Genomic DNA, 24979 nt, shown 5'->3' on the forward strand with positions numbered 1-24979 from the left:
CTTTGCACACCCTGTCTGCTCAAAGGCAGCCAAGTGCTGTGGGAATTTTGAGGACAAAGCTGTCTTTTTAGCAGGGAGAAACAATCAGAATTACTGAATTAAACAGACAATAATAAGTAAAATCACTCACTGTAAATAAAAAGGGAATGAAACTGTACATAAATGAAAAAATAATGTAGCAATGAGTAGATGGTGAATGAAAATGAATTGGTAGAAATCACAGATTCCAAACTGCTGAAGCAAAGTAGCAATGATCTAGCACAGAAATGCAGTCCTGAGGCAGGCGACAGAATGAACTGGGTAGTTACTACCAAACAATGGTTCGGAAGTGCACACACTTTGCATATAAAGTGGTCATTCTTAATGATTCTGATTTTTCATCTTCTGGATTTCAAAATCTGCATGTCTGAGGACTTTGGATTTGGGCTCTTTATGACTGGTGGTCTAATATGAACAAAGTAATTTACAAGAAAATATCTTGCATCCATTCTGCCAGCACAGTAAAATCAAAATATAAAACAAATGAGTAAGTTACCCATGTTCTAAATATGAAAATATAAGTTTCAGCAAAATCTAAGTATATAAACATCAAAACAATATTAAAAACAACTTAATCAGATAGCAGTACCAAGCAGAAATGTACAGTGGAAGTATAAAAAATATTTGGCATGAAAATCATATAAAAATAAGAAATCCAAATTCTGTCAAGTCTTAGGAAATAATAAATGGAGAAAATATTTAAGGGGGAAAATAAACCAAGGACAACAGGTAAGAATGCAAATTTGCTACCGAACACTTTATAAAAAATAACTAGAACTTCACAATTCACTTGAAATTATTGTATTGGAATAATACTGCACCGCATTAAATGTAGAAGTATACAAAAACAGTTAGAAAGCAACCATTCCCCCAATTAAAAAACATGCTAACTGGATAATAGCTCTTGATAACTGAAAGCAGCATTAACCTGTTACAAAAAAAATTCAAGAAATCAAGGAGACTGAAAAACTTAGTATTGGTGAATGAAAGCAGTATAAGAGAAGAACTTACATAAATTTTCTGAGGCTACCTCCAGCCTGGTGAAGAAAACTGCCTGTGCTGTTCACAAACTCCTACTGAAATTTCACTGAAAATCTTGTTAGCACTGACTAATTTACTACCCAGCACAAGGAAAAATGATATATGAAATGCAAACAACTGGAGCAAACATACAGTAATCCTAGACAGTTCAACAGGTTTGGGGATACTCTAAGTGGTGTTAACCATTTGGCTGACACACACACACACACACACACAATAATTTGGTTAATGAACGAGGACCAAAGGGGATGCATCTACATGGGCTGACCTACCTGAGCCACTTGACGTCTTTTCCTCATACAGTGGAGTGACAAGTCTGGAAATCAAGCCCAAAGTGCAAATAGGTTATTCAAGCCCAAATTGCGAATAGGTTATGGTAAAATTTGTGGTGAAACAAAGCAAAATATAAGTTGCCTGAAAAAGAATTACACATTAATATTAAATACTGTCTAAAAACAAACAAGTGATAACATGCTGGCAAGGCAATTTACTTTTGTTTGTTGTAGCAAATCTTAACTATTACCACTTAATTAATTTTAAAAACGCTTTCCTGTTAGTGTGATTTACATAGGATATTGCCCAATATGAATTGTTGGCATGTCTATTTCTTATCTAAGGGTTTCATTTACTATGTTGAAATGGTTCTTTTATCTATCTCCCTAATGGTACCTTTTTCTTAGTAATGAAACATTCCATTGGAGGGTTACATATTATTTGCTTTCAACCAGAAAAAAAAAATGCATAAATAAAAGGTTAGGGAATGCTTGATCATGATTTCAAACTTTTCATCAATGCTCTTAAAGATAATTAAGCTAGACATTGTTCACAGAGTAACTGAAAATTTGGTACTTCTCAAATATTGTTTTCATTTTCCTGTTTTATCATAGCTTTTCCAACACCTTACTAATTTTTTTCTACTTTATCCCAAAGGGAATGTTAATACACATAAAATAAATATGCTAGTCATCCCAGTAGAATTTTCAGAAGAAAACATGGATGCAGTAAAGACTTTTTCTAGTAGTTGAATGTGACACTTTCTTGTAAATCCCCCTTTCCGAATCAAAAACTTCTTTAACACTCCTCTATTAGAATGAATGAATGAATGAATTATGATATCTAAGCTGTAGAATTTTCCTTTCTTTAACAAATGAATGAATTATGAAATCTAAGCCATGGAATTTTCCTTTGTTTAATACTCAGCATATTTTTTGCACAGCTGTATCTGTCCCAGCCAGTTTTCCATAGAACATTCCATTGCTCTCTCCACTCTAGCATACCCCTTACATCCATTTTTCATGAGAAATTTGCAATAAAGGTCTCCAGCTCCTTTAGTCACTACAGTAATTAGTTTTGAGCTACTGGTACTGTAGCAATAAGATACTGAGCTTCAATTTCAGCTACCCTGTCAATTGCATTTCTAAATCACAAGCACTTTCTTTACAAGAATTAGGCAGTGCATGTGTATCAGGCAGCAGGTAACAGCATTTGAGACTCCTCCCTTGGCCTCACCCCCACGATATATCAACAGTAAGTCTTTCTACACAAGATGCAAAACAGAGGCTGGAAAGTGGAGCCCCCTCATGACGTTGGGCTGATGGCCCAAAACTTACCGATCTGCCAGCCTACCAATGACCATTTCAACATTCACACTTACATGACACCAAAGCAGATGGCCCCGCAATTCCCATGGAATCCAGATGCCAAGTCATAATGCTATTGATTTCCATCCTTTATACAGTTATCATTTATGATAATTAAATATTGCTAAGCAACTCTAAATATGATTTCTGGATCGGGTCCCGTGTCAGCCGGTGAAAAAGTCCATTCAGCACTTATTTCTAGGTAATTCCGTTGCTAGATACCAGAGAAAGCTAAATGAAACGCTGGAGTTACTACCCCCAGAGCGAGCTCCATTAGATGGAGTCGTGTATGGAAAAGGGTGAACTATATAAACACGGAACCTTGTCCTATATAGATCCCAAAGTCAAAAGTCCCACCGAGAGGTGTCGTTACAAACCCATGCACCACTCGTGGATTGTACACAACTCACTGCTAGCCGCATTCCATTTCAGCAAGCACCTTTGTTCACACGTGATTTTGTTGTGCTCTTTATTTTGTGCTTTTTTGCATCGTCATCCCTAAGGCCTGTGCACGGCTGAGACCAGTAATCCGTCCACATACGGTTTCCTGGTTTTTGAATGACATGTTGAAATTAGCTTCAGGTATCGACAATCAGTCTTGTTCCTACCTTTCCTTGTTGAGAAAAACGTTGTTCTTAGTCAGCCTAGCCTCGGGTGCTAAAATTTCAGAGCTGTCTGCACTCTCTAGGGAAACCAACCATGTTGACTTCCTTCCATCAGGGGAGGTTTTGCTGATTCCTCACCCTAAATTCCTAGCCAAAAATGAAGATCCGCAAAATAGGTGGTCGCCTTGGAAAATTCTCCCCCTTCCTCAAGACCTGTCCCTATGTCCAGTTCATACATTGAAGGCTTATTTAGACAGGTCCTCTCACATCTCATCTGGGCCTCTCTTTATCAGAGAATGGGGGGGGTAATATCTCTATGCCTGCTATTAGACAACAGATCCTGTACTTCATCAAACAGGCTAATCCTGACTCAGTCCCAAGAGTTCATGATATTAGGGCTGTGGCCACCTCCATTAACTACTTCCATTACATGAATTTCACGGATCTTACCAAGTACACTGGTTGGAAGTCACCCTTAGTTTTCAAACGTCACTATTTGAAATCTTTAGAAGCCCTTAAATTCTCAACAGTCGCGGCAGGGAACGTTGTCCCTCCCTCTAGAACCCTTTCTGATTCCTAGTCAATTCTTCCTCCACTGCCTCAGTTATCCCCTTACAGTCATTACAGTCAGGCATGCCTTGATCTTGTCCCCTGACCGTGTTATCTGTATTTTTGTCCAAGTGACACATTTATGTTATAATGTTTACAATTTTGAATAATTACTTTGTTTAAGTATATTTTTACATTGTCGTTAATTTTAAGCTCCCACCAGTTCCAACTGTACATTACTTGTTGTTATTGCTAGCAATTAAATTGTTCGGTGGACCTTTGGTCTTCTGTTCCCCTTACATTTTGTTATCTCTTACAGTATAAGAATGATATTTATCTCTTACAGTATAAGAATGATATTTATTTCTCTGTTAATTTTTCACCGGCTGACACGGGACCCGATCCAGAAAAGGGATTTTGACAAAGGAAAAATCTATTTCTGGAGAGGGGACCAAGTCACCCGGTGACCCACCCCTATCGTATGTTGTCTCCCTTCCATAGTAAACATCATTCTAGTGGGGTGGTGCTTTCATGGAATGCGGCTAGCGGTGATTTGTGTACAATCCGCGAGTGGTGCATGGGTTTGTAATGGCACCTCTCGGTGGGACTTTTGACTTTGGGATCTCTATAGGACAAGGTTCCGTGTTTATATAGTTCACCCTTTTCCATACACGACTCCATCTAATGGAGCTCGCTCTGGGGGTAGTAACTCCAGCGTTTCATTTAGCTTTCTCTGGTATCTAGCAACGGAATTACCTAGAAATAAGTGCTGAATGGACTTTTTCACCGGGTGACACGGTCCCCTCTCCAGAAATAGATTTTTCCTTTGTCAAAATCCCTTTTATAACCACTGGCTTTTCTAAATATATCTTTCTAGCTACATTTTACAGCTAGTAATTACTCTGATATAACTTAAAACTTAGGATGCTGGTTAGCTTTCAACTAAGTTGACCTGAGTGCTAGAAACAACCTGCTACCCACCTTGGCTCTCTTGTCCCTTTACTATAAATAACTCTACTTATGTATATAATCTAGTTCTGATATGAACTTATAGATTATTTTTCCAAAATTTTGGTACAATCTTGTCTGTAAAGTGTAAATATTGAGTTAAACAAGTAACAATCTAAAGAATTTTGAATAATATTGAGTTTAAAGAAAACTTATTTGTCTTTGGGTCACTGAGTTGTCAAGCACTTGTAACTATTCCAAGAGTTGCAACAGAAATTCCAACTCAGGGTAACTTGACTGGCCAAGTCCCATAAAAACTGATCATTCACTAACTTTATGAGCAAACTCATTTTCACCACAATTTTCAGTAAATTTCTTTTCAGAAACTAACAAAGTTTACAGAAAAAGGGGGCTGACAGCTCCTTTTCATTCCTTCGGCAATCTGCCACATCAGTAACCACACAAAGCACTGGTAAATAATATAATATAATTTAACAATAAAGTATATCAATCAGTGTGATCTATTATTATTGGACAGTTCAACCACTTCAGTAGGATCTATTATCATTGGGTAGTTCAACCATTAAATCAAAATACTTAATTCTCGAGGGCAAATCAATATCATGAACTGATTACAATAAACTTTGGTTCAGTTCTAGGTAAGTCATCTTCATCAAATAAAACAATGTATATCCATACATTTCTTCCCCAGCTCTAATATATGTATGCAGAATGAGAGTATCCTGGTCTGAGCTTCAAGACAGTATGTAACATTCTTAGGGTCAGGACTCTCACTCTTGACTCTGTTATAACTGCTGTTACTTGATGGGAAGGGTACACTCGTTGGCTCATAACCTGCAATCACTGCAAAACTTTAAAAAATAATCAACCTAATGCATATAACTTCACTTGTATGAACAAACACTTGATGGTAAATAATTACTGTAAGTATGAATTAACTGGTCTAGTTTCATGACATGAGTTTTCTATACAAGATTCACATGACACAATTATAAATTTTCTTAATCACCCTTCTCGAATAAAAAGCCATTAAAGTCAATATCGGCAATTTAAGATAAAATAGCTTCCTAAAATTTTCTTATTAAAGAAACTACTACACACAATGTACTTCTGATGCACTAATAAAACTTGGTGGTAAAATGCAATACTTTAATTTGTATAATTTCTACATTACAGATATATCTCATTCACTCACTCATTCACTTCATAGCTTCTTCTTTTAAAATTTCTTCTATTAATCGACGGCGTTCATCTTGTCTACGAATGTTCATGTCTGCAATTGATTCATAATCATAATTGTTACCTTGCTTTTGTACCTCTTGAGGAACCTCCTTGCGTTCTGGTACTTTTGGAGCTTCTGCTTTAACATGGACCACCTCCAAAGGCTTTCCAATTTGCCCTTTTTCAAACTGAACTGCCATGTCCTAAAATAAAAAGAAAAGTACTACATCACTAGAAAGCCCTAAGATGTAATGCTGCCAAAATCACAAGTTGTCTTTTTATCTAAAATCACTTGACTGTTTTCAAATTCATTATACAGGAAAAAGTAATACAGTATTTCATATTTTCTATTGAATTTAGTAAGAACCTGCATGTTTAAACAAAACTGAAAACTGAATCTGCATTCAGACCTAGATTTACCTTGAAAATTGCCTAATTCTTCCTTGACCCAAAAGCATCACCAGAAAATTTAACTGACATCCATCATTACAGTTTGAGACATAGCCTAATGCAAAACAACAGGCAAATGCATAACCTGCATTAAAAATCACTGGTTTTGGTAACTATTGTGAATTTGCTAGTCCAGGCCACTGTCGTATTTCCAGTGTCATCATCCTGGGTCTTAGGATTCGTTCTTAAACAAGTGTGAGGGTAGGGGGACACTGGAAGAGGATGGACTGCCAAGAGAAGAGGGTAAAATTAAAAAACGAAAAACGCAACAGCTGGAGGCTGAAGGACACTATGGACCCTTTACAACCACTAACAACATGCTGTGTAAGGCATGTTATATATTACTGTACCCCACTGTGAGGGCTACATGCAAAGCAATGAACTGTAGTTACAGTGGCACCTAAATTTAACGGATGTTTTGGGGGTCTGGCTTTCTGATAAGTAACAAAGTCTGTTAAGTAACATAGAGCCTATATTATAGCCGGAACTTGTGTATTTTCTAGATATCTTGCAGCTAACATCAATTCCACATAGTCCCTAACCTAAGCTAACCTGTACTCCATACTTTACATTCAATTTAAGAGGTTTATCTAAAAATGCATCACCTCTCAAATAATAGCAGAGCAAAAAATAATCATAACAATGTGGCTGATAATTACAGAAGTCTGTTAGGAGCAGTAATCTCTTCATTATCCAAATTAAAAGAGCCATAGCCCTGTCAAATATGGTCAAAATTTGGATTAGGTCTAGAAAAACCTCTTTAGGAGTAAAACGGCAACTCTGTACCGTACTCACCCTACCTTGTTGATACCGCATGAATGTAAACACTTAACATGCTTATAAACAACAACCACCACACATAAAACTGAAAACTTGATGCAAGAGGCAATTAGCTAGCTACTTATTTGTAACAAAATAGAGTACTGTACAATGTATAAATGCGCTTTAAAAAAGCAAACCCCTTTATTTCTCTTGAACACAGCATGCACTAAGGTAGGTTACTCTACCAGGCAAAATTGAGTATCACTTTCTTTTTTATTTTGCTCAATCCAATTACAGCACAGTCTTTAAAATACATCGTACATAAAAACAAACAAGTCAAACTCTTTTTTCATTTTGCCCAAACCTATTACAGCGCAGACTTTAAAACACATTGTACACAAAAAGCAAACCTTTCTTTTTTTTTTTTGCAAAACCCATTACAGGGGGGAAACCTTACAAAAAACATGAATGCTTGCCTAACCACACACCTTCTACAATACACACGTGTCTGTACCAGCCAATTAAAAGCGATAAGCAAAGTGACACATGATGAAATGTTAAGTGACGTCATACTTTTAAGCCAATAATAATCACATAAGCTCTCTCTGTCTCTGTTCCCCTCTTTTGTTTTGTCTTTTTTATTGGTTTTTCATATTTTTTTTTTGGTTATTCATCATTTTATGCAGTGAAAATTACCGTATGACAGAACACAAAGAAATAAAAAATGAGAAATGATAGGGACAGCTTGCGGCAAAGAGTAGCCCAACAAAGTCCCAGCCTCAGAAGTCTGTTGACTACCACTCTCAGGTTTTGCCAGCACTCTTTTCTGGTGGCTCCTAAGATTAGCCAATCATCTAGGTAGGCCACTAGTTAAAATCCTTCATTCCTGAGCTCCCATAAAGTAGATACAGTATATACTGTAAAAAAATTACAAAAACAATGTGTTTGTTCAAATTTGATGGGTAAAGGATCATCCTTCATTTGGAGGAATGTTTCTTGGGGACGTTGAAGAGTGGTGGCAAAATAAAGCCATCCCTCTATGGTCCCATTTTAAAAGGAGTGTCTGGTTTCTGGAAATAACTACTTTAGAGGAGCAGGAGGAGGAGGAGGAGGGTGAGACCATCTCTACCCTGGCCCATTGTGAATTATACTGTCCCCCCAAAAGGGGAGGACTTCCACAGCATGTTATGCTGTAGAAGACAACCCCAACCATGCAAGTCCTATGGGGGTCCCCCTCTTCCCTTTCTTGTAATATGCAGTCCAGGAGTTGATTTTTCTTTCCCCTGGTAGGAGTGTCTTGTTTGCTTTGAAAGAGATGCTGATGCTACAGTTGTCCTTTCTTCTGTTGTTGGAGGGATCCTTTTGTAGTTACTGCAGGCTTCACACCTTAAGGAAAAGGAAACTCTCATATATTGTTTCCCAGATTCCCCTTTTTCAAGAAAAGTATATATTGTGCAATTCTGTTGCTGGGCTAATTCAACGAGTTGTGCAACAACACTCTTCAAAAAGGGTCCCAAGAGACAGGGTAAGAAAGCAGTAGGGAGGTTACACTGGGGAGCAAAATGTTGGCACCTACCAATGCTTCCTTTCAAGCCTTACTGCAACACTCCAGAAAGTTGTAGAGTGCTCCCAGTAGGGTCCACATAAGTGTTTTGGCTACTGCAATGAACATTGTTCTGGAAGACCCGCAAAGAGTTGCGTGGTTTTTCAGTTTTTTGACATTTATACATATTATATACAGGCGGTCCCCGGTTTACGACGGGGGTTCCGTTCTTGCGCCGCTTCGTAACCCGAAAATCGTCGTAAGCCGGAAAATCGTCGAAAATCGTCAAAAATCATAAGAAAACCTTACTTTTAATGCTCTGGGTGCATTGAAAACGATGTAAACTGCATTATTATTGAGTTTTACATCAAAAAAACCTTCGAATTATGAATATTCTGCCGTTTTGGGGCCATATTTCTTCCGTCGGATCGGCGTACGACGCGTCATAACCCCGGAACATGCGTCGTAAGCCAGTAAATAATTTCTGATGAATATATTTGAAAAGCGTCGTAACCTCGGAACGTCGTAAGCTGGAACCGTCGTAAACCGGGGACTGCCTGTATACATCTTTGGTCCCGGAGATCCAGCTGTGTCTGGATAATGTCGAGCTTCGGATAAGGTGAAACAGGATAATTAACGGCAGGATAATTGATGGATTACAGGCAGTTCCCGGTTATCAGTGGGGGTTCCATTCCAACGGTGTGACGAAAAGAGAAAATCGCAGATAAGCTAAAATCGACGATTTTCGGTTATGGGCGCCTCTGTTAGGTATGTATCGGCGGTGAAAATTGCTGATTTTCTTCACTAAACAAGCCCCGAAAACTGGATCGCTGATAACCAGGGACTGCCTGTACTGTACTTGCTACTGGCTGACATGAAACCAAAGAACACAATGAGTAAAATGAACTAGAGTCAAACAAATATTTTAGTATCTCTCCTAGTTATACAACATTGCCCACTAAGCATGCTGTTGTCAAAACGCTTCAGTTCAAGATCTTTCCTGTGTATTTCTGACTGTGTTGAATATTAACCATAATCAATCAATTTCATGCTCTATCTTACAGGTGCTAAACCATACAACAATCATACAAGTAGAATCTTCAGTAAACAAAAAATGTTTTCATAGTAATGAAAAAGTCAGGACTTAATTACGATAATTTTTTTTAAAGTAGATTTACAAACACATTGTAATTCTTGTATTAGAAAATCCACTCAAAATTAATATACAACAAAAAATATCATGGGCTATTATGTATAAAGAAAATAAAGAATGAAATATGTGATTTCACACTGACTGTCAGTAGCACTACTGAAATATTTTGCATCAAGACTACATGTGAGACCTAACTGTAATAGACTGAGGTCCTGTTCTCTACTGGTGATGCAGGCAACTACTGTATTGCTCTAGCTGATACAAGGGATTTGTATCTTGGTAGGATGCATGCAAATCAGTTATGGAACAGAGAACAATTACAAAAGTAAAGATCACCGCAATGGATAAATGAGAATTGTCAATATGACAGGGATCCAAGCCATGAATCACAAAAAATGACATTTTTATAATAAAATAAAGTTTTATATATACTTACCAAGTAAATACATAGCTATTAGTTTCTATTAACCGGCAGCTAGAATTTTGAAATTCGCGGTAGAGCTGCTTTTGTTTTGGCTATGTGAGTGACCCCGCCCACTTTCAGGGTAAGAGAGGAACCAGCTTAGCAAACAAGCTCAATATGTTTATGCCTTCCAACCATGCAAGGGAGGAGGGAGGGCTTTGATCATGTAATTACAGTACTTGGTAAGTATATATAAAACATTATTTTATTATAAAAATGTCACTTTTATATAAGCTACTTACCAAGTAATTACAAAATGTCATTTTTACATAAGCTACTTACCAAGTAATTACACAGCTGAATCCCACATTATAGGAGGTGGGATGCATGGGTTATCTATCCTAATACATTAGAATTAGCAATGTAAAGAAATAGAATTATTGCTAGCATTAGTTAAAATGCTTGCTGGTTCCTTACCTGTTGAGACAGCTGGTACAGGAAAGTACTGCCTCTGGATGGCGCTCATCTCAACGTATAGCAGTGTGGCGGCGCAGCCAGGAGTCGTCTGCTACATAGCGGGATTCCTTTGTTGCAAAGGAGTGTCCAATTGCATACAAAGAATAATCAGTTCGCCCCTGCCCTGGGCACAGTACCAGAAAAACACAACTGGAGAATAAATAAAACAAAACACAATTGCCTATAGCCAAACATTACAGCATACCATTACCCAACCACTGTGGATAAAACCTGGTGAGCACTCCAAATACCAAGTACCCCCAGGCTCCCCTACGACTCGATACTATAAATCAAGACAAAAAAATAGGAAGGATGAAGGAAGCTTCCTACACTCCTTCTCCCAACACCATACCAGCAATCAAAATAGGACCCAAGGTACTGCAATTTCCATGGACAGTTTCCATGTCAAGCAAATAAATGAGTTGCATACACCAATTTGCATTTCCAAAACACTGTTTGAATGATAGAGGCAACAGACAAATTATGCCTAAAAGCCAGGGACTGGCAACTGCCCTTACTTCATGTGCTTTGACTTTCACTATGGGCAACGTATCTTCGTCAATTTGTGAGGGCCCTTCTAGAATTAAATCCTTAATGAAAAACGCCAAGGCATTCTTCGAAAGCGGGTAAGAAGGATCCTTAACTGAGCACCAAAGGTTGCTTGACGGCTCATGGATCTTTTCTGTTCTCAGTAAATAGTATCTTAATGCCCTTACAGGGCAAAGGGTTCTCTCTACTTTGTCCGGACCTAGGATATCTATTAAACTTCTGATAATGAATGAGCGAGGCCAGGGGTTGGCAGGGGACTCAATCTTAGCTAAGAATCCTAAGGTAAATGAGCAAACTGCATTACCTTGAGAGAAACCAACTTTTTTATCTAAAGCATGAAGCTCACTGACTCTCTTGGCAGATGCTAATGCTATTAGGAAGAGAGTTTTCCTAGTAAGGTCCCTTAAGGAGAGAGATTGCAAAGGTTCAAAACGTGGTTGCAACAGCCACTTCAGTACCATGTCTAAATTCCAGGCTACTAGCCTATCTTCTTTTTGCTTGGTCATATCAAATGACTTGATAAGATCAGAAAGATCCTTATTAGAGGAGAGATCTAAACCCCTATGTCTAAAAACAGAGCTCAACACTGCTTTGTATCCTTTAATGGTTGAGGCAGAAAGATTCCTGGTAGACTTCAAATATAAAAGGAAATCACCGATTTCCGCTATAGACGTCTTAGAAGACGAGATGTTGATTCTCCTGCACCAGTCACGAAAGACTGTCCAATTGGCTTGGTATAAACTTTGCTTGAGGAAAGTCGTCTACAACGAGCAATAGCATCTGCAAATGCGTTTGAAAATCCTTTCGCTTGCACCAATCTGTAGACAGTCTGAATGTGGTCAGACCAGAGTGGACAGTCCTTGATGGAACCTTCTGAAATGTGATTGTCTGAGTAAACTGGGTTTTTGAGGTAATAGTCTTGGAAAATCAACAAGAAGCTCTAGCAAATCCGGGAACCATTCTCAGGCTGGCCAGAATGGGGCTACTAAAGTCATCTTTACATTTCGATGATTTCAGAACTTCTTTAACACTTCTCTCACCATCTTGAATGGGGGAAAAGCATAAAGATCCATGTTTGACCAATCCAAAAGTATTGCGTCAGTCGCCCAACCTTGTGGATCTGGCGCTGGCAAACAATGCAGGGGGAGACAATGATTTTTTGCGGTCGCAAACAGATCTAGAATCGGTCTTCCCCACAGCTTCCACAACTCTGCAAACTAGAGGGTCTAGAGTCCACTCCGTGGGGAGAACTTGTTTTCAACAGCTGAGTTCATCTGCTAAAACGTTACATTTCCCTTGAATGAATCTGGTTAGGATCTGGGTTCGATCCTGATCCACCCAAATGAGAAGGGCTCTTGCTGCTTGGCAAAGGGAGAAAGAATGAGTTCCACCTTGTTTTCTTAAATAAGATAGGGCCATGGTGTTGTCTGAATGGACGGACACTGTCTTCCCAGACACCTCTGATGCAAACGCTTGCAATTCCCAGTGAATTGCAGTCAATTCCTTCACGCTGATGTGCCACTTCATCTGTTCTGAAGTCCACAGGCCTGAAACTTCTTTGTCTCCCAGGGGGGCTCCCCAACCTAGGTCTGACGCGTCTGAATAAAACACTAGGTCGGGGTTTAGAGGGAGAAGTGACTTCCCTTGGGAGAGCTTGTCTCTTGAATTCCACCAAGCCAGATCTTCTTTTATTTCCTTTGTTATTGGAAAAACGAAAGAATCCGGGTGTTTCTTCCTGTTCCAGTTGACTTTCAGAAAGAACTGTAGGTTTCTCATGTGAAGCCTTCCTAGGGACACAAACTGCTCCATGGACGAAAGTCCCCAACAGGCTCATCCAACTGTTTGCAGAACAGGACTGAAGGGCAAGAAATTTTTTTATCTTCTGAAGGCAGGAGTTTATCCTTTGGGGGGAGGGAAAAACCCAAAAACTCCGAAACTTTATCCTCATCCCCAAATAAGCTATCTCCTGAGAAGGAGTCAGTTGAGATTTTTGGAAATTCAACAAGAGGCCCAAATCCTGGGTGAGAAAGGGTCTTGTGAAGGTCCTTCGCACATTCTTCCTTCGACTGGGAGCGAATAAGCCAACTGTCGAAATACAACGAAACATTGACTCCCATCAGATGTAACCATTTTGCCGTTGGGGCAAAAACACGTGTGAATACCTGTGGGGCTGTCGACGAACAAAAGCACAGAGCTCTAAACTGGTACACTTTGTGCTGGAGCACAAACCTTAAAAACTTCCTCAAATCCCGATGAATTGAGACATGGAAGTAGGTGTCTTTCATGTCTATCGAGATCATCCAATCTTCCAGACGAATGAATGCAAGGACGGACTGGGATGTCTCCATCTTGAATTTGGTTTTCTGTACATACAAGTTCAGGGCACTTACATCCAGGACTATCCTCCAGCCCCCCGATGCTTTGGGGACTACAAACAGTCGATTGTGGAACCCCGGAGATGAGGTGCCCTCGACTAGCTCGACTGCTTGTATTTTGAGGTGAGCTGTCAACTTCTTGGGAGAGGGCTGAAAACTTCTCAGAGTTTGACGAGTAGGTCGTCAATCAAACAGGCTTGTTGCTCAAGGGGGGTTTTTCCAGAAACTTCTCTTAGAACTTGGACAATCCAACTCTCTGCTCCTCTTGCTTCCCAATGCTCCCAAAAGTGGAGGAGCCTTGCCCCCACAGGTGTGCAGAGGACTAGATCCTCATTTACGTGCGGGTGGTTTGTAGGAGGACTTCTTGATAGCTCTGGGGGTGAAACGGGTGTTTCTGCAAGGTCTGGGGAAGCCTCATTGTCTGCCTCTACCCCGAAAGGGCTGGGGTTGGACAGAAGAAACTGTCCTAGGGGGAAAGGCCGGAGACTCTCTAGACCATCTTGTTGACTGTGTGAGGAGGTCCTGCATAGACTTCTGCTGTAGATCAGCCGCAATCTGTAGCACAGTCGATTGAGGGAAAAGGTGCTTCTTGTCTAGAGGCGAGAAAAGGAGTGAGGACTTCTGGGAGGGAGAAACTCCTATGTGGTGTATGAACACCAAAGCTCCCTTTTCTTGAGGATACCCATTGCAAAAAGGGAGGATAATTCAAAAGAGCCGCCTCTGATACCCTTATCCAGGCAAAAGATGACTCCCAAAAAATCCAAAGAGGAGTCTTCAGGGGTATGAGGGCACTCCTTTACTTTACGAGCAAGAGCTCCTACTGCCCAGTCGAGAAAGCTGAGCACTTCCAAGACTTTGAATAAATGCTTGATCAGATGGTACAATTCTGAGGACGAGAACAAAATCTTGGCTGCATTGAATGCCGACCGTCTGGCGAAGTCAACTAAACCGGAGAAGTCTCCCTGGGAGGAGGCAGGTGCTCCCATGGAAGGAGCCTCTCCGGTCGCATATGAATGATATCTTCTCTGCGACAGCCTAGACAGAGGGCAAGAAAAGGAGGCTCTTCCCTGCTCCCACTTGCTCGAGAGCCTGTTCTCCACCTCACATAGAGCCTTCTTAGCTGAAGAGGACAGTACCATTTTAGGCAGTCTTGAAGAAGGAGTCTGATTATCCATTGTGTGCATCGAAGCCGGAGATGCCAGAGCTGCAGGAGAGAAGTGATCAGGGAAAATCACCAGCAAAAAATTGAGTAAAGAGGCATACGCCGATGGAGGAAAAACAGGGTCTGCTACTTCCTCTTCCTCCGACCTCCGAAGAGATCGGCAACGGGCTGGGGTACCGATGGGGCTTTCTGAATTAAGCCCAGGATACTGTCCAATTTGCATTGGATTGACTGAACAGAAGGATCCAAAACAGAAGGCGCAACTGTCATCGCCGGAGCAGGTAGAACCAAAGAAGACACGGGAGTTGCCAAAGAAACGGATGAAATCGGGCGCTTGGAAGCGGAATTAGCCTTGGCCAAAGGAGCATCTTGCTGCAAGAGGGGAACAGCGCCAATGGGCGCTCAGGAGTCGGTGGGTGCTCAGGAGCTGATGGGCGCTCGGGACCTGATGAGTGCTCAGGAGCTGACAGGCACTCAGGAGCCAAAGAGCGCTCAGCTAAGAGGCGCTCAGGAGACGATGGACGCACAACTGATGAAGGGTGCTCGGAGGGAGCTACATCAGAAGAAGCACCATGAACCACTGGAGATTGCACAGGCGCTACAAGAACAAGAGTTGGGCGCATGGGCACTCGAGAGTGTTCTGACATCACAATCTGTCTCGGCAAGTCTTCCGAAGCAAAAGATGTGCGCTTAGAAGAAGACGAAGTTCTTGATACCGAAGAGTGCTTCCGAGAAGCAGCGTGCTTAGAAGGTAGAACTTGTCCCACTAACACTGGTTGACCCTGGGAGAAACGTTCCAGACTGTCTCAAAGGCTACACGAAGGAAGACGTTCTGGTGAAGCCTCTTTAACCTTCTTAATCGGAACAGCAGAAAGTTGAGAAGCACCCATGGCACGTCTCTTTAGAGGACGAGATTCACCTTGCCATTGGCGCCTAGGACTGGAGTCACTGCTGGAAATACTAGATGACAGACGATCCACTTCCACAGAAGCACCTTTCCAGCGGGGCTCTGTCGTAACCTGGGAATCGGCAACAGATATGACTGAGGGGGTGACTGCCTGTGGACAGACCCCACTGACCTCCTTTGGGCTACCAGTTTGGCTCCTCCCAGGTTTAGGGGAGTTTGCCAGGGACCCTGGCCTAGGAGAATCGGCAGGACAGACAGCCACCTCCTCCACTAACACTTCACTATCACCTTTCTTATTCACTTTGTCCATTAGGACTTTAACAGAAGCACCAATTTTCTCCATCGTGTCAATAAGTAATCCAAACTTAAGGTTAATTTTCAATTCAAGGCTGGTAATGAGGTCGAGATCGGGAGTAAGGGAGCCAGGGTGCGGAGTAATTGGTACAGATTGAGACATGGGATCAGGTGGAACAAAGGATAAAGAATCAGAATTATCAGAAAAAGATTTTGCAGGGACATGACTAGCTAAAGTCTTCTTACCACGAGCTCTAGCCGCTGCTTTTCTCTTTTTATCCCTGTCTAATTTCATCAAATGACCATTCAAGGTCTTCCACATTTTTGGATCCCAAGAGACACACTCATTATAGGTCAATTCAGGGGAACATATTTGACCCCTGCAAGAAGTACAGAGTAATGAGGGTCATAACAGGCTTTAGTCAGTCTCGTATTGCAGCCTTTACTGCAATACCTAACACTTTGAGAACCCAAGTCGGAAATGCTGACAAGTCGAGTCAAAGAAAATCCAAATAATTGTCAAATTCGGTAATACTAGTCTTCCAGAGAAAACCTGACACTAACTAACTGTGCTGAAAAGGCTACCATAAAGCAAATACTTCACCAATGATCCAAGATCAACAGAGAAGAGAAATTTAAAAAAAACACAGCTGCCAATCACTGTAACCACAGCCATCAGCTGGCAGAAACATGTTGAGCTCATTTGCTAAGCTGGTTCCTCTCTTACCCCGAAAATGGGTGGGGTCACTCGCCTAGCCAAAACAAAAGTAGCGCTACCGCAATTTCAAAATTCTAGCTGCCGGTTAATAGAAACTAATAGCTATGTAATTACTTGGTAAGTAGCTTATATAAAATGTCAAAATCATGAATTCACAAGACAGTGGGTTAATGATTAAAAGAGCAGAAGCGCTAGTAAAAAATAATGGTTTATGCAAAGTGGAACATACACAGACCAGGCTTATTAGTTTGCAAACAATCTCTAAGAGAACAGAAAATATAGTTTTTGTTTTGTAAAACAAAGTACAATTAATTTTTAAAACAAACCTGTAATTTTTAAGACCATTTCATTTATCACAAAATGTTACCCAAACAAAACTTCAAAGGAAGAACATTCCCTGACAGCTGAGCAGTGTGCTAGCGCCATGGGGTTCGATAAGTCTCAGCTGTCAAACCAACTCATTATTTGTCATAAGCCTTTGACTACTGGAAAGAGAGGCACAAAGGATGGCAATCACATATAAGTTACAAATGCGGTTTAAAAATTTATTACAATTTAACTTTAGAGAAAATTATATTTGTTTAAATGGCTTATAAGCAATGCTGAATCCCAATGTAGGTAGAATGAATCTGAGACATCAAAATTATCAGACTACTGAAATGACAGACTAAGACCTGACTGACATGAGATAGAAAGCTGCAACATGTGGTCTCCAGCAAACAAAATGTTGATTGTCTTTAGCCTTTACAAAGACAATAAAGTAATAGACAGGTATCTGGTATTCTCTGGAACATATTCTACTTACTCTAGGATCCAAAATCATATGGTAAAAAAACTCACCCATTTTTCATATCATAGAAACATACGACCCTGGAAGACTATGTTATTCAAGATGTCATAATGGAGAATGAGGAGAGCAACATGAAATGTGATGATTACTGTCTGCCTAGAATTCTCCCAAACAGAAGGGACCATTTGTTGCTTTCACCACTACAGGTCCTAAAGAATATGAATCTAGCAACTCAAGCACTATACACAATAAATAAAATTTAGCAAATGTCATTTACCATCTACAAAATACGGCCATCAAAATAGTATCTAAATTCATATTTCCAAAGTTTTGAGCCACTTTTTTCCAAGACCAATATCATTACACTGCTCTTCATTTGGTGACCCAAGCTGCTCAGCTTCAGCAAAGCCAGACTGCCCATGTTCTAAGAACCTAATCATTTCACATTTTAAAGAGTTAAGCCACTCATATGCTAAGTAATGCAACCTCAGCTTCAAAAGACAAGGAGGTAAGCCACTCTCTCTGAAAGGGAGAGTTCCCTTAATATATAAGGCCCCTATCTCATGAGCACTATTTTGACTTGCCTTGCCTATCTAGGGGGGTAGAAACTACTCTGATCCCAGGCAACAGTAGAAACTCCTTGGAAAACGAGCAGCTCATGACCTTGGAAACTGAGTGGCTTGCTAATGGTAAGGTGAACAGCTCTTATCAACTAACAAAGACTACTTCAGTCTATTTAAAGATAGGAAACTTGGCATTCTGGCAGGGGATTGGCTCAAGTATGCAGAGTGATCAGTGATGAGAAAGTCTGGGGAAAGAGCATGCTATTTAAAAACACCACAAAGGAATTCTGATTGCTTCCAAAAGCATGGCACTCCATACCTTCAGCTTTGCATTGGCTGGCCTTGGGAAGCTGATTGCTCTCTCCACTGGTCTACTGATGTTTTTCTTACTTGACAATACATAAGCACCTGGAACCTCAGCAATCAAACTCTTTAATTATTGCTGCATAAATTCTTGCAGACAGGAGAAAATCATTCTTCAGCTGCTCTGCTGAGGTGCTCACTGATATGCATGGAGCATTCACCAAGTGAAAATGAAGAGGCATTGGTACAGGTACCAAATCACTAATAAGGCTTGGGTTCCCAGTTTGAAGGAGCATGGCTTGCAAAATGCATCAGTCACTTGACAAAAAGTGCTCTCTCTTCTGCAGCAAGGAAGCAATCTGGGTTGATTAGCATGATTGAGAGTGGCTCAGATATTTTTAGGCTGCAGGAACTGACACTGAAGAATTCATGATCAAGAATAAAAAATCAGGCAAATGGTTTTCCTCTTATAACAATTAACACAGACCAATCTACATATGAAGGACAGGTAAGATTAGGTGAACACACCCTTCCACAACAAGCTGGACATAAAACTTGAGGGCTTCTAGCAACAGATGCCATATAAGCATTAAACAATTTACATGGCAACCCAGAGCAGTGGCACTGGACCTTACTACCATCCATTATTACTTAAACAGAATTAAGAGCACAGAAATAATAAACCAATAATATTAAACACCTTCACTGCAATATAATATTAATGAAAGGTATAACTAGCCTACACCATAGAAACAAAGTCAACTAAAAACTTGAGCTAAAAAATATAATGTTGCTCAATTGCTTAAAACAGAATGTTTGCATTAATGTGATTGCAACAGACATTCTAACAACATAACAAATGAAACATGAATTAGTATTCTAAAGCTGACATTATCCTACAAGACCCAAGTAGGAGAGCCCCCAGTTAATGAAAAACCAAACAAGTTCTAATTGCTATTATGTTAGCTTCTTATGAAAAAAAAAGAAACTTATGCAAAAAAAAAGGTACTCTTAAATCTAACAGCCCCGCCCCCCCAACAAAAAAAAAAGAGCCAGATGAAAACTTCCCGGGAAAGAAGATCTTATACAGTACTTAAATTCCTCTGGTACTACCAGCCAAAGAAAACAGCATGAACAGCAGATACTAGTGGACAATAATTAGGTCAAAATACCAAAATGAACAAAATTTATCATTAGAAATAATAAAATGAAGGCATGCATATGCATGAAAATGTACAAATAAAGCAACCCTTGAAAAATTCTGGAGTATGGGGAAAGAAGCATGCACACACACAAACAAACAACCAATATAATGAACATCAATGACAGTCCTGATGGCACAGGTGAACTGCCCACCAGTTGGGGACTCATTCCTCTTCTTCCTTCAGAGGTTTCTCTGAGTAACCTTTTAGTGACAAATGAAATTTTACTCTGAGTTGCAAATTTGTTATCGAACAAAAAAATATATACATTCAGTAGGTTATACTTACTGCTCCTGCCTTTGTTTTATATTCAATCAGAGCTGTTCCTTTCTTCGATTTCTGCTTCATGACCATTGCGTTTATGTCGCCCCACTATAAAAAACCAAAATATTCAGATGAGTATAATGACATTTTTAAAATAAAATAAAGTTTTATATATACTGTACTTACCAAATAATTACATAGCTATTAGTTTCTACTAACCGGCAGCTAGAATTCTGAAATTCACGGTAGCGCTACTTTTGTTTTGGCTAAGCGTGTGACCCTGCCCACTTTCGGGGTAAGGGAGGAACCAGCTCAGCAAACGAGCTCAACATGTTTATGCCTACCAACCATGCGAGGGGAGGAGGGAGGGTTTTGATCATGTATTTACTTGGTAAGTATATATAGAGCTTTACTTTATTATAAAAATGTCATTTTTATACAAGCTACTTACCAAGTAATTACATAGCTGAATCCCACATTATAGGAGGTGGGATGCATGGGTCCTAACACATTAAAATTAGTAATGTAAAAGAAATAGAATTATTGCTAGCGTTAGTTAAAAGTGCTTGTTGGTTCCTTACCTGTTGAGAGAGCTGCTACAAGAAAGTACTGCCTCTGGATGGCGCTCATCCCACCACATAGTGGCGTGGCGGTGTAAACAGGAGTCGCCTGCTACATAGCGGGATTCCTTTGTTGCAAAGGAGTGTCTGACTGCACACAAAGAATAACAAAGTTGCCCCTGCCCTGGGCACAGTACCAAAAAAGGGATTTTGACAAAGGAAAAATCTATTTCTGGGCTTGACCTGTCACCCAGTGAAATGGTTCCATTTAGCACTCATTTCTAGGTATAAGAATTGCTACATATACCAGAGAAAAAGCTATCTAGAATGCCGGGGTTACCACCCCCAGATCGAACACCTATAACCGGTGTCGGTATACACTAGGGGTGAGCGAATACCACTGTCAGGGAATAAAAAACACAATCGCCTATAGCCAAACATTACAGCATATCATTACCCAACCATTGTGGATAAAAACTGGTGAGCACTCCAAATACTAAGTACCCCCAGGCTCCCCTACAACTTGACACCCTGAATCAAGGCAAAAAAAAAAAAAAAATGGGAAGGATGAAGGAAGCTTCCTACACTCCTTCTCCCAACACCATACCAGCAATCGAAATAGGACCCAAGGTACTGCAATTTTCATAGACAGCTTCAATGTCACGCAAATAATGAGCTGCAAACACTCATTTGTATTTCCAAAACGTTGTTTGTATAATAAAGGCAATAGACATATTATGCCTAAAAACCAGGGACGTGGCAACCGCCCGTACTTCATGCGCTTTAACTTTCACTATGGGCAACGAATCCTCGTCAATTTGCGAGTGCGCCTCTAGAATTAGATCCTTAATGAAAAACGCCAAGGCATTTTTCGAAAGAGGGCAAGAAGGATCCTTTACTGAGCACCAAAGGTTGCTCTGCAGCCCACGGATCTTTTCTGTTCTCAGTAAATAGTATCTTACTTCCCTTACAGGGCAAAGGGTTCTCTCTACTTCCTCTGGACCTAGAATATCAATTAAACTTTTAATAATGAATGAGTGAGGCCAGGGGGATTGAATTCCTTCTGGAAAGTTTCTCCCCCGGTAGGCTGAAGGTAGTGTCCCTGATCCTTCTGGGTTCAGCAAGGCCATTTCGGTAGCAATATCAACTTCATCTAAATGATAATCACCTCCAAGAGGAACTTCCTCCATTTTCTCCACAGAGTTTACTTGGGAGGTATTGGGGACTGATGTTACTGGGTTTTGGCCCAAATATGGATCATCTGAGAATGGGTTAAATATATGCTGCTGGAGTTCCGCTGGAAAGATATAATCTCCCCCTTGCTGACCCTTGGACCCATCATGACAGCCTGAAACGAGCTGTCTCGTCCTTAAAATTTGCTGCCAAGAGCACACTGCAAATTTTGCACATATCTGGCGACCAAGCAAATCTCTCCTGTTTTTTGCAAGGACTATGCTTATGGCTGGTGGAATGGGCCGTATCCACTGGCAAAAAGCGAACCGTGCAATTTGCTACAGAACACTTGAGCTGAGGGTCCTGCATCATGGTGACCCTGTAGTGAAAGAACCAAGTTGTTATTAGGAACTAATGAGTATAAATTGTTGTTTAAAAATGGACACTTTTGTAAAACCCTGTGCCGTTAGTATACTACATCTTACAGGTTGATTTGGTTACTATGCATAAATGTAATACCTTTTATAAAATATCCAAGTTAACTTAAACCATTTTAGGTTTAGGCTGACCCTGACAGCATATAGGGCTGCATTACTTAAACTGTTGGTCCTCTTGCAATGGCTATGTAAAATTTTAATTCTAAATTATCATGCCATAAGGACTAATCTATAAACTAATTTGTTTAATAACTAACCCAAGCTACTGTTTTAAATGGCTTAGGTTAATCCTCCTAGTATAATCTACTTTAATCTAAGAATAGAAGATCTCTTAGAAGATTTTCGCTTAACTTATTCCATGTCGTTTCTTATTCTAGGTTTAATTAAAAACCTAAGGATATAAGCTACACCAAAAATTAATCCTCTTAATATCTGGTTTTTCGTTTTATGTAGCCGAGACTACCTTTTTGTCTGATACTCAGCCCTACCGTTTCTAAATTAACAGTAGGAACGTTCCCTTACGGGATTTCCACTTAATCTAGTTAGGCTATTGCCTGTTCTAGGTTTATATCACCTGTAAGGGTATAGGCTTCATAAGACCTTACTAATGTTATGGACCCTAGAATACTGTTTATTTGTACTCCTAGGCTTCCCTTACCAATGTTATTAATCCTAGAATACTGTTTATATGCACTTAAATATACAGGCTATATAAACTTAGCAACTTGCTAGTAAGTAAACACAGTTAGGCTACTATTTTTGTCTAGCTCAGGCTGACAACCTCCCTTGTTTGTATCCAATCCTAGGTTATTTGGTCAATTATATAATATAGTAACCCAATAATGTACACTCTTACAGCCAGGTTATCACTTACCCTAATCCAGGATACTGCCTAATCTGGACTATTTATTTCACAAGGGTATGGTTACATAAAACACAATTGCCTTGGTATGTAGCCTCAAGGCTAGGCTACCATCTCATCTGGCACAGGTTACTATTTTCATCTAGTTCTAGATTACTGTCTAGGAAAGTGATTGTCCAATAATGGGATGTTTTGTAAGAGTTTAACACTAAAGCTAAAATAGCTACTGCCTAGTCCTGGATTATTTTAGATGATATGCAAGTATAGAGGCTATATAGAGGGAAAATTTTAAATTCCTGTTTATTGAATTCTAGGATCCTTGGTGTAAACTAGGCTGTTGCCTAGGTACATTATAGAATATGTCTTAAAAGGTTCTTACTTACCTTAAACTGGGTTACTACCTAATCCAGGTTATTTAAATCACCTTTAGGATGTGTAATCCTAGGATATGGGCTACGGACAACATTTGCTATATTTACATTATTCACACGGAATTTGTTAGGTTACCGTCTAGTGTAGGCTACCGCCTAGGCTATTGTGGACATTGTTATCTGAAAGGATTATCTAAATTAATAATAAATTGTGGAACATCTCTTTAGTTACACATTTTAAATTGAATGATCAAAAACTAAAATTTTGGGAGCTTTTGCAAATAACAGAGATGATGAGAGATCACTGACCATGTGCTCTGAAAACAAAGTCCGGTTTCCGGGATTCCGTACACAAAAAACATTTGTTCCACAGTTAAAACTAACAATTTTTAACTCGAGCTTAAAAACAAGCACTTAACTTCTGCATTTGGATGTTTCCATAATTCTTGCTGGTGAAAACAGTAAGGAACACTGAAGCATCGTGTGTGTGTAACTTGCACTAACAGAGGGTAATGGAGCTGGTCTTTTGCCTGCCCTGGTTGTAAACAAGATGGCAGATGCACATGCGCAATAGTCACCTCTGGCATTTTTTGACACAGGAAAAACTGGGTTCAGCTTTGGTGAAGATAAGGGAAAATGCCCTCTTATCTTCAAGTCCATTATACTCTAGCATGTGTCATAGTGTTTTCACTGCGACACAATACCCGGCTACAAGGCCAGGCTGGAAAAATATTTCTTTGATACTAGTCTAGTCATCATGGAGCGCTGGCACACCATGGGGGTAACTCCTTGACGACGAAACAGCGACTACGATATCAAAAATAAAAAATTATATGAATACAAAAGCTCTTGACAAGCTGACAGAACTGTTAAGACTGTATGTTATCCTGAAGGTTAGTGTTCAGAAAAGTTTTAATTGCCTGGTCTTAAGTGCAGGTCTGCATGTATTTGCGATGGTTTTGCCTTTGCAAGTTTGTACTCCTTTGTATACTTAATTTGGTAAAAAAAAAAAAAAAAAGTTTTCCTATCCTCCTGTCCTCATACATTCTTCCCTCTATAAGTTTACTTTGGTGAGATACTATTCTTGTTCTTTATCTTTTGCCTTTTCTTCTTTTAACTAATATAATTTTACAACTGACGACTGATCATTCGGCCTCTCTTTTCTACATTGATTAATCTTACCCAGCATTTACATTTTTAAGATGGTTTCACTTAATTTCTCAATGTGTATGTGAACCATGGTACAAAACAAAACACAGTGCACATTTTGTGATAGCACTTTCTAATACAGTATTTTTAATGACATTTATTTAATGCAATATAATACTGTACTTAATAAAGTAATGTAGTCTTACATATGTATATTTTTCAGTTTATGTATGTGTTTGTGTGTATACTTACAGGTATGCATTACATTAACAAAAACTATGTACTTGATGTGCTCACCCCGCCTCTCTCTCTCTCTCTCTCCCTCTGGTACAGTATTTTATTTAATAAGGAAGATTATTGTACTTAATACAATAATGTAGTTATACTGTATTAATTTTTCAGTCTGTGA

The 24979-nt window shown here is 39.7% G+C and overlaps 1 protein-coding gene across 4 annotated transcripts in view; it reads right to left on the reverse strand.

The window, feature by feature from the left end:
• Positions 1-4706: 4706 nt before the first annotated feature.
• The window catches only part of LOC136848695 (dnaJ homolog subfamily C member 17), a 38676-nt gene continuing 18403 nt past the window's right edge, over positions 4707-24979 (reverse strand). The window contains exons 6-8 of one of the 4 annotated variants that reach the window (XM_067121202.1): positions 20043-20126; positions 6039-6267; positions 4707-5677 (exon numbers count right to left, since the gene is read on the reverse strand). In XM_067121202.1, the coding sequence (XP_066977303.1) occupies positions 6043-6267; positions 20043-20126 (309 nt within the window). In that variant the 3' untranslated portion in view covers positions 4707-5677; positions 6039-6042. Of the gene's footprint in view, positions 5687-5978; positions 6268-20042; positions 20127-24979 lie in introns of those variants that run through there. The other 3 variants (XM_067121203.1, XM_067121201.1, XM_067121204.1) reach the window with 3 other exon arrangements.

The sequence above is a fragment of the Macrobrachium rosenbergii genome, chromosome 19 (genome assembly GCF_040412425.1).
Source record: "Macrobrachium rosenbergii isolate ZJJX-2024 chromosome 19, ASM4041242v1, whole genome shotgun sequence".
Lineage (NCBI taxonomy): Eukaryota > Metazoa > Arthropoda > Malacostraca > Decapoda > Palaemonidae > Macrobrachium > Macrobrachium rosenbergii.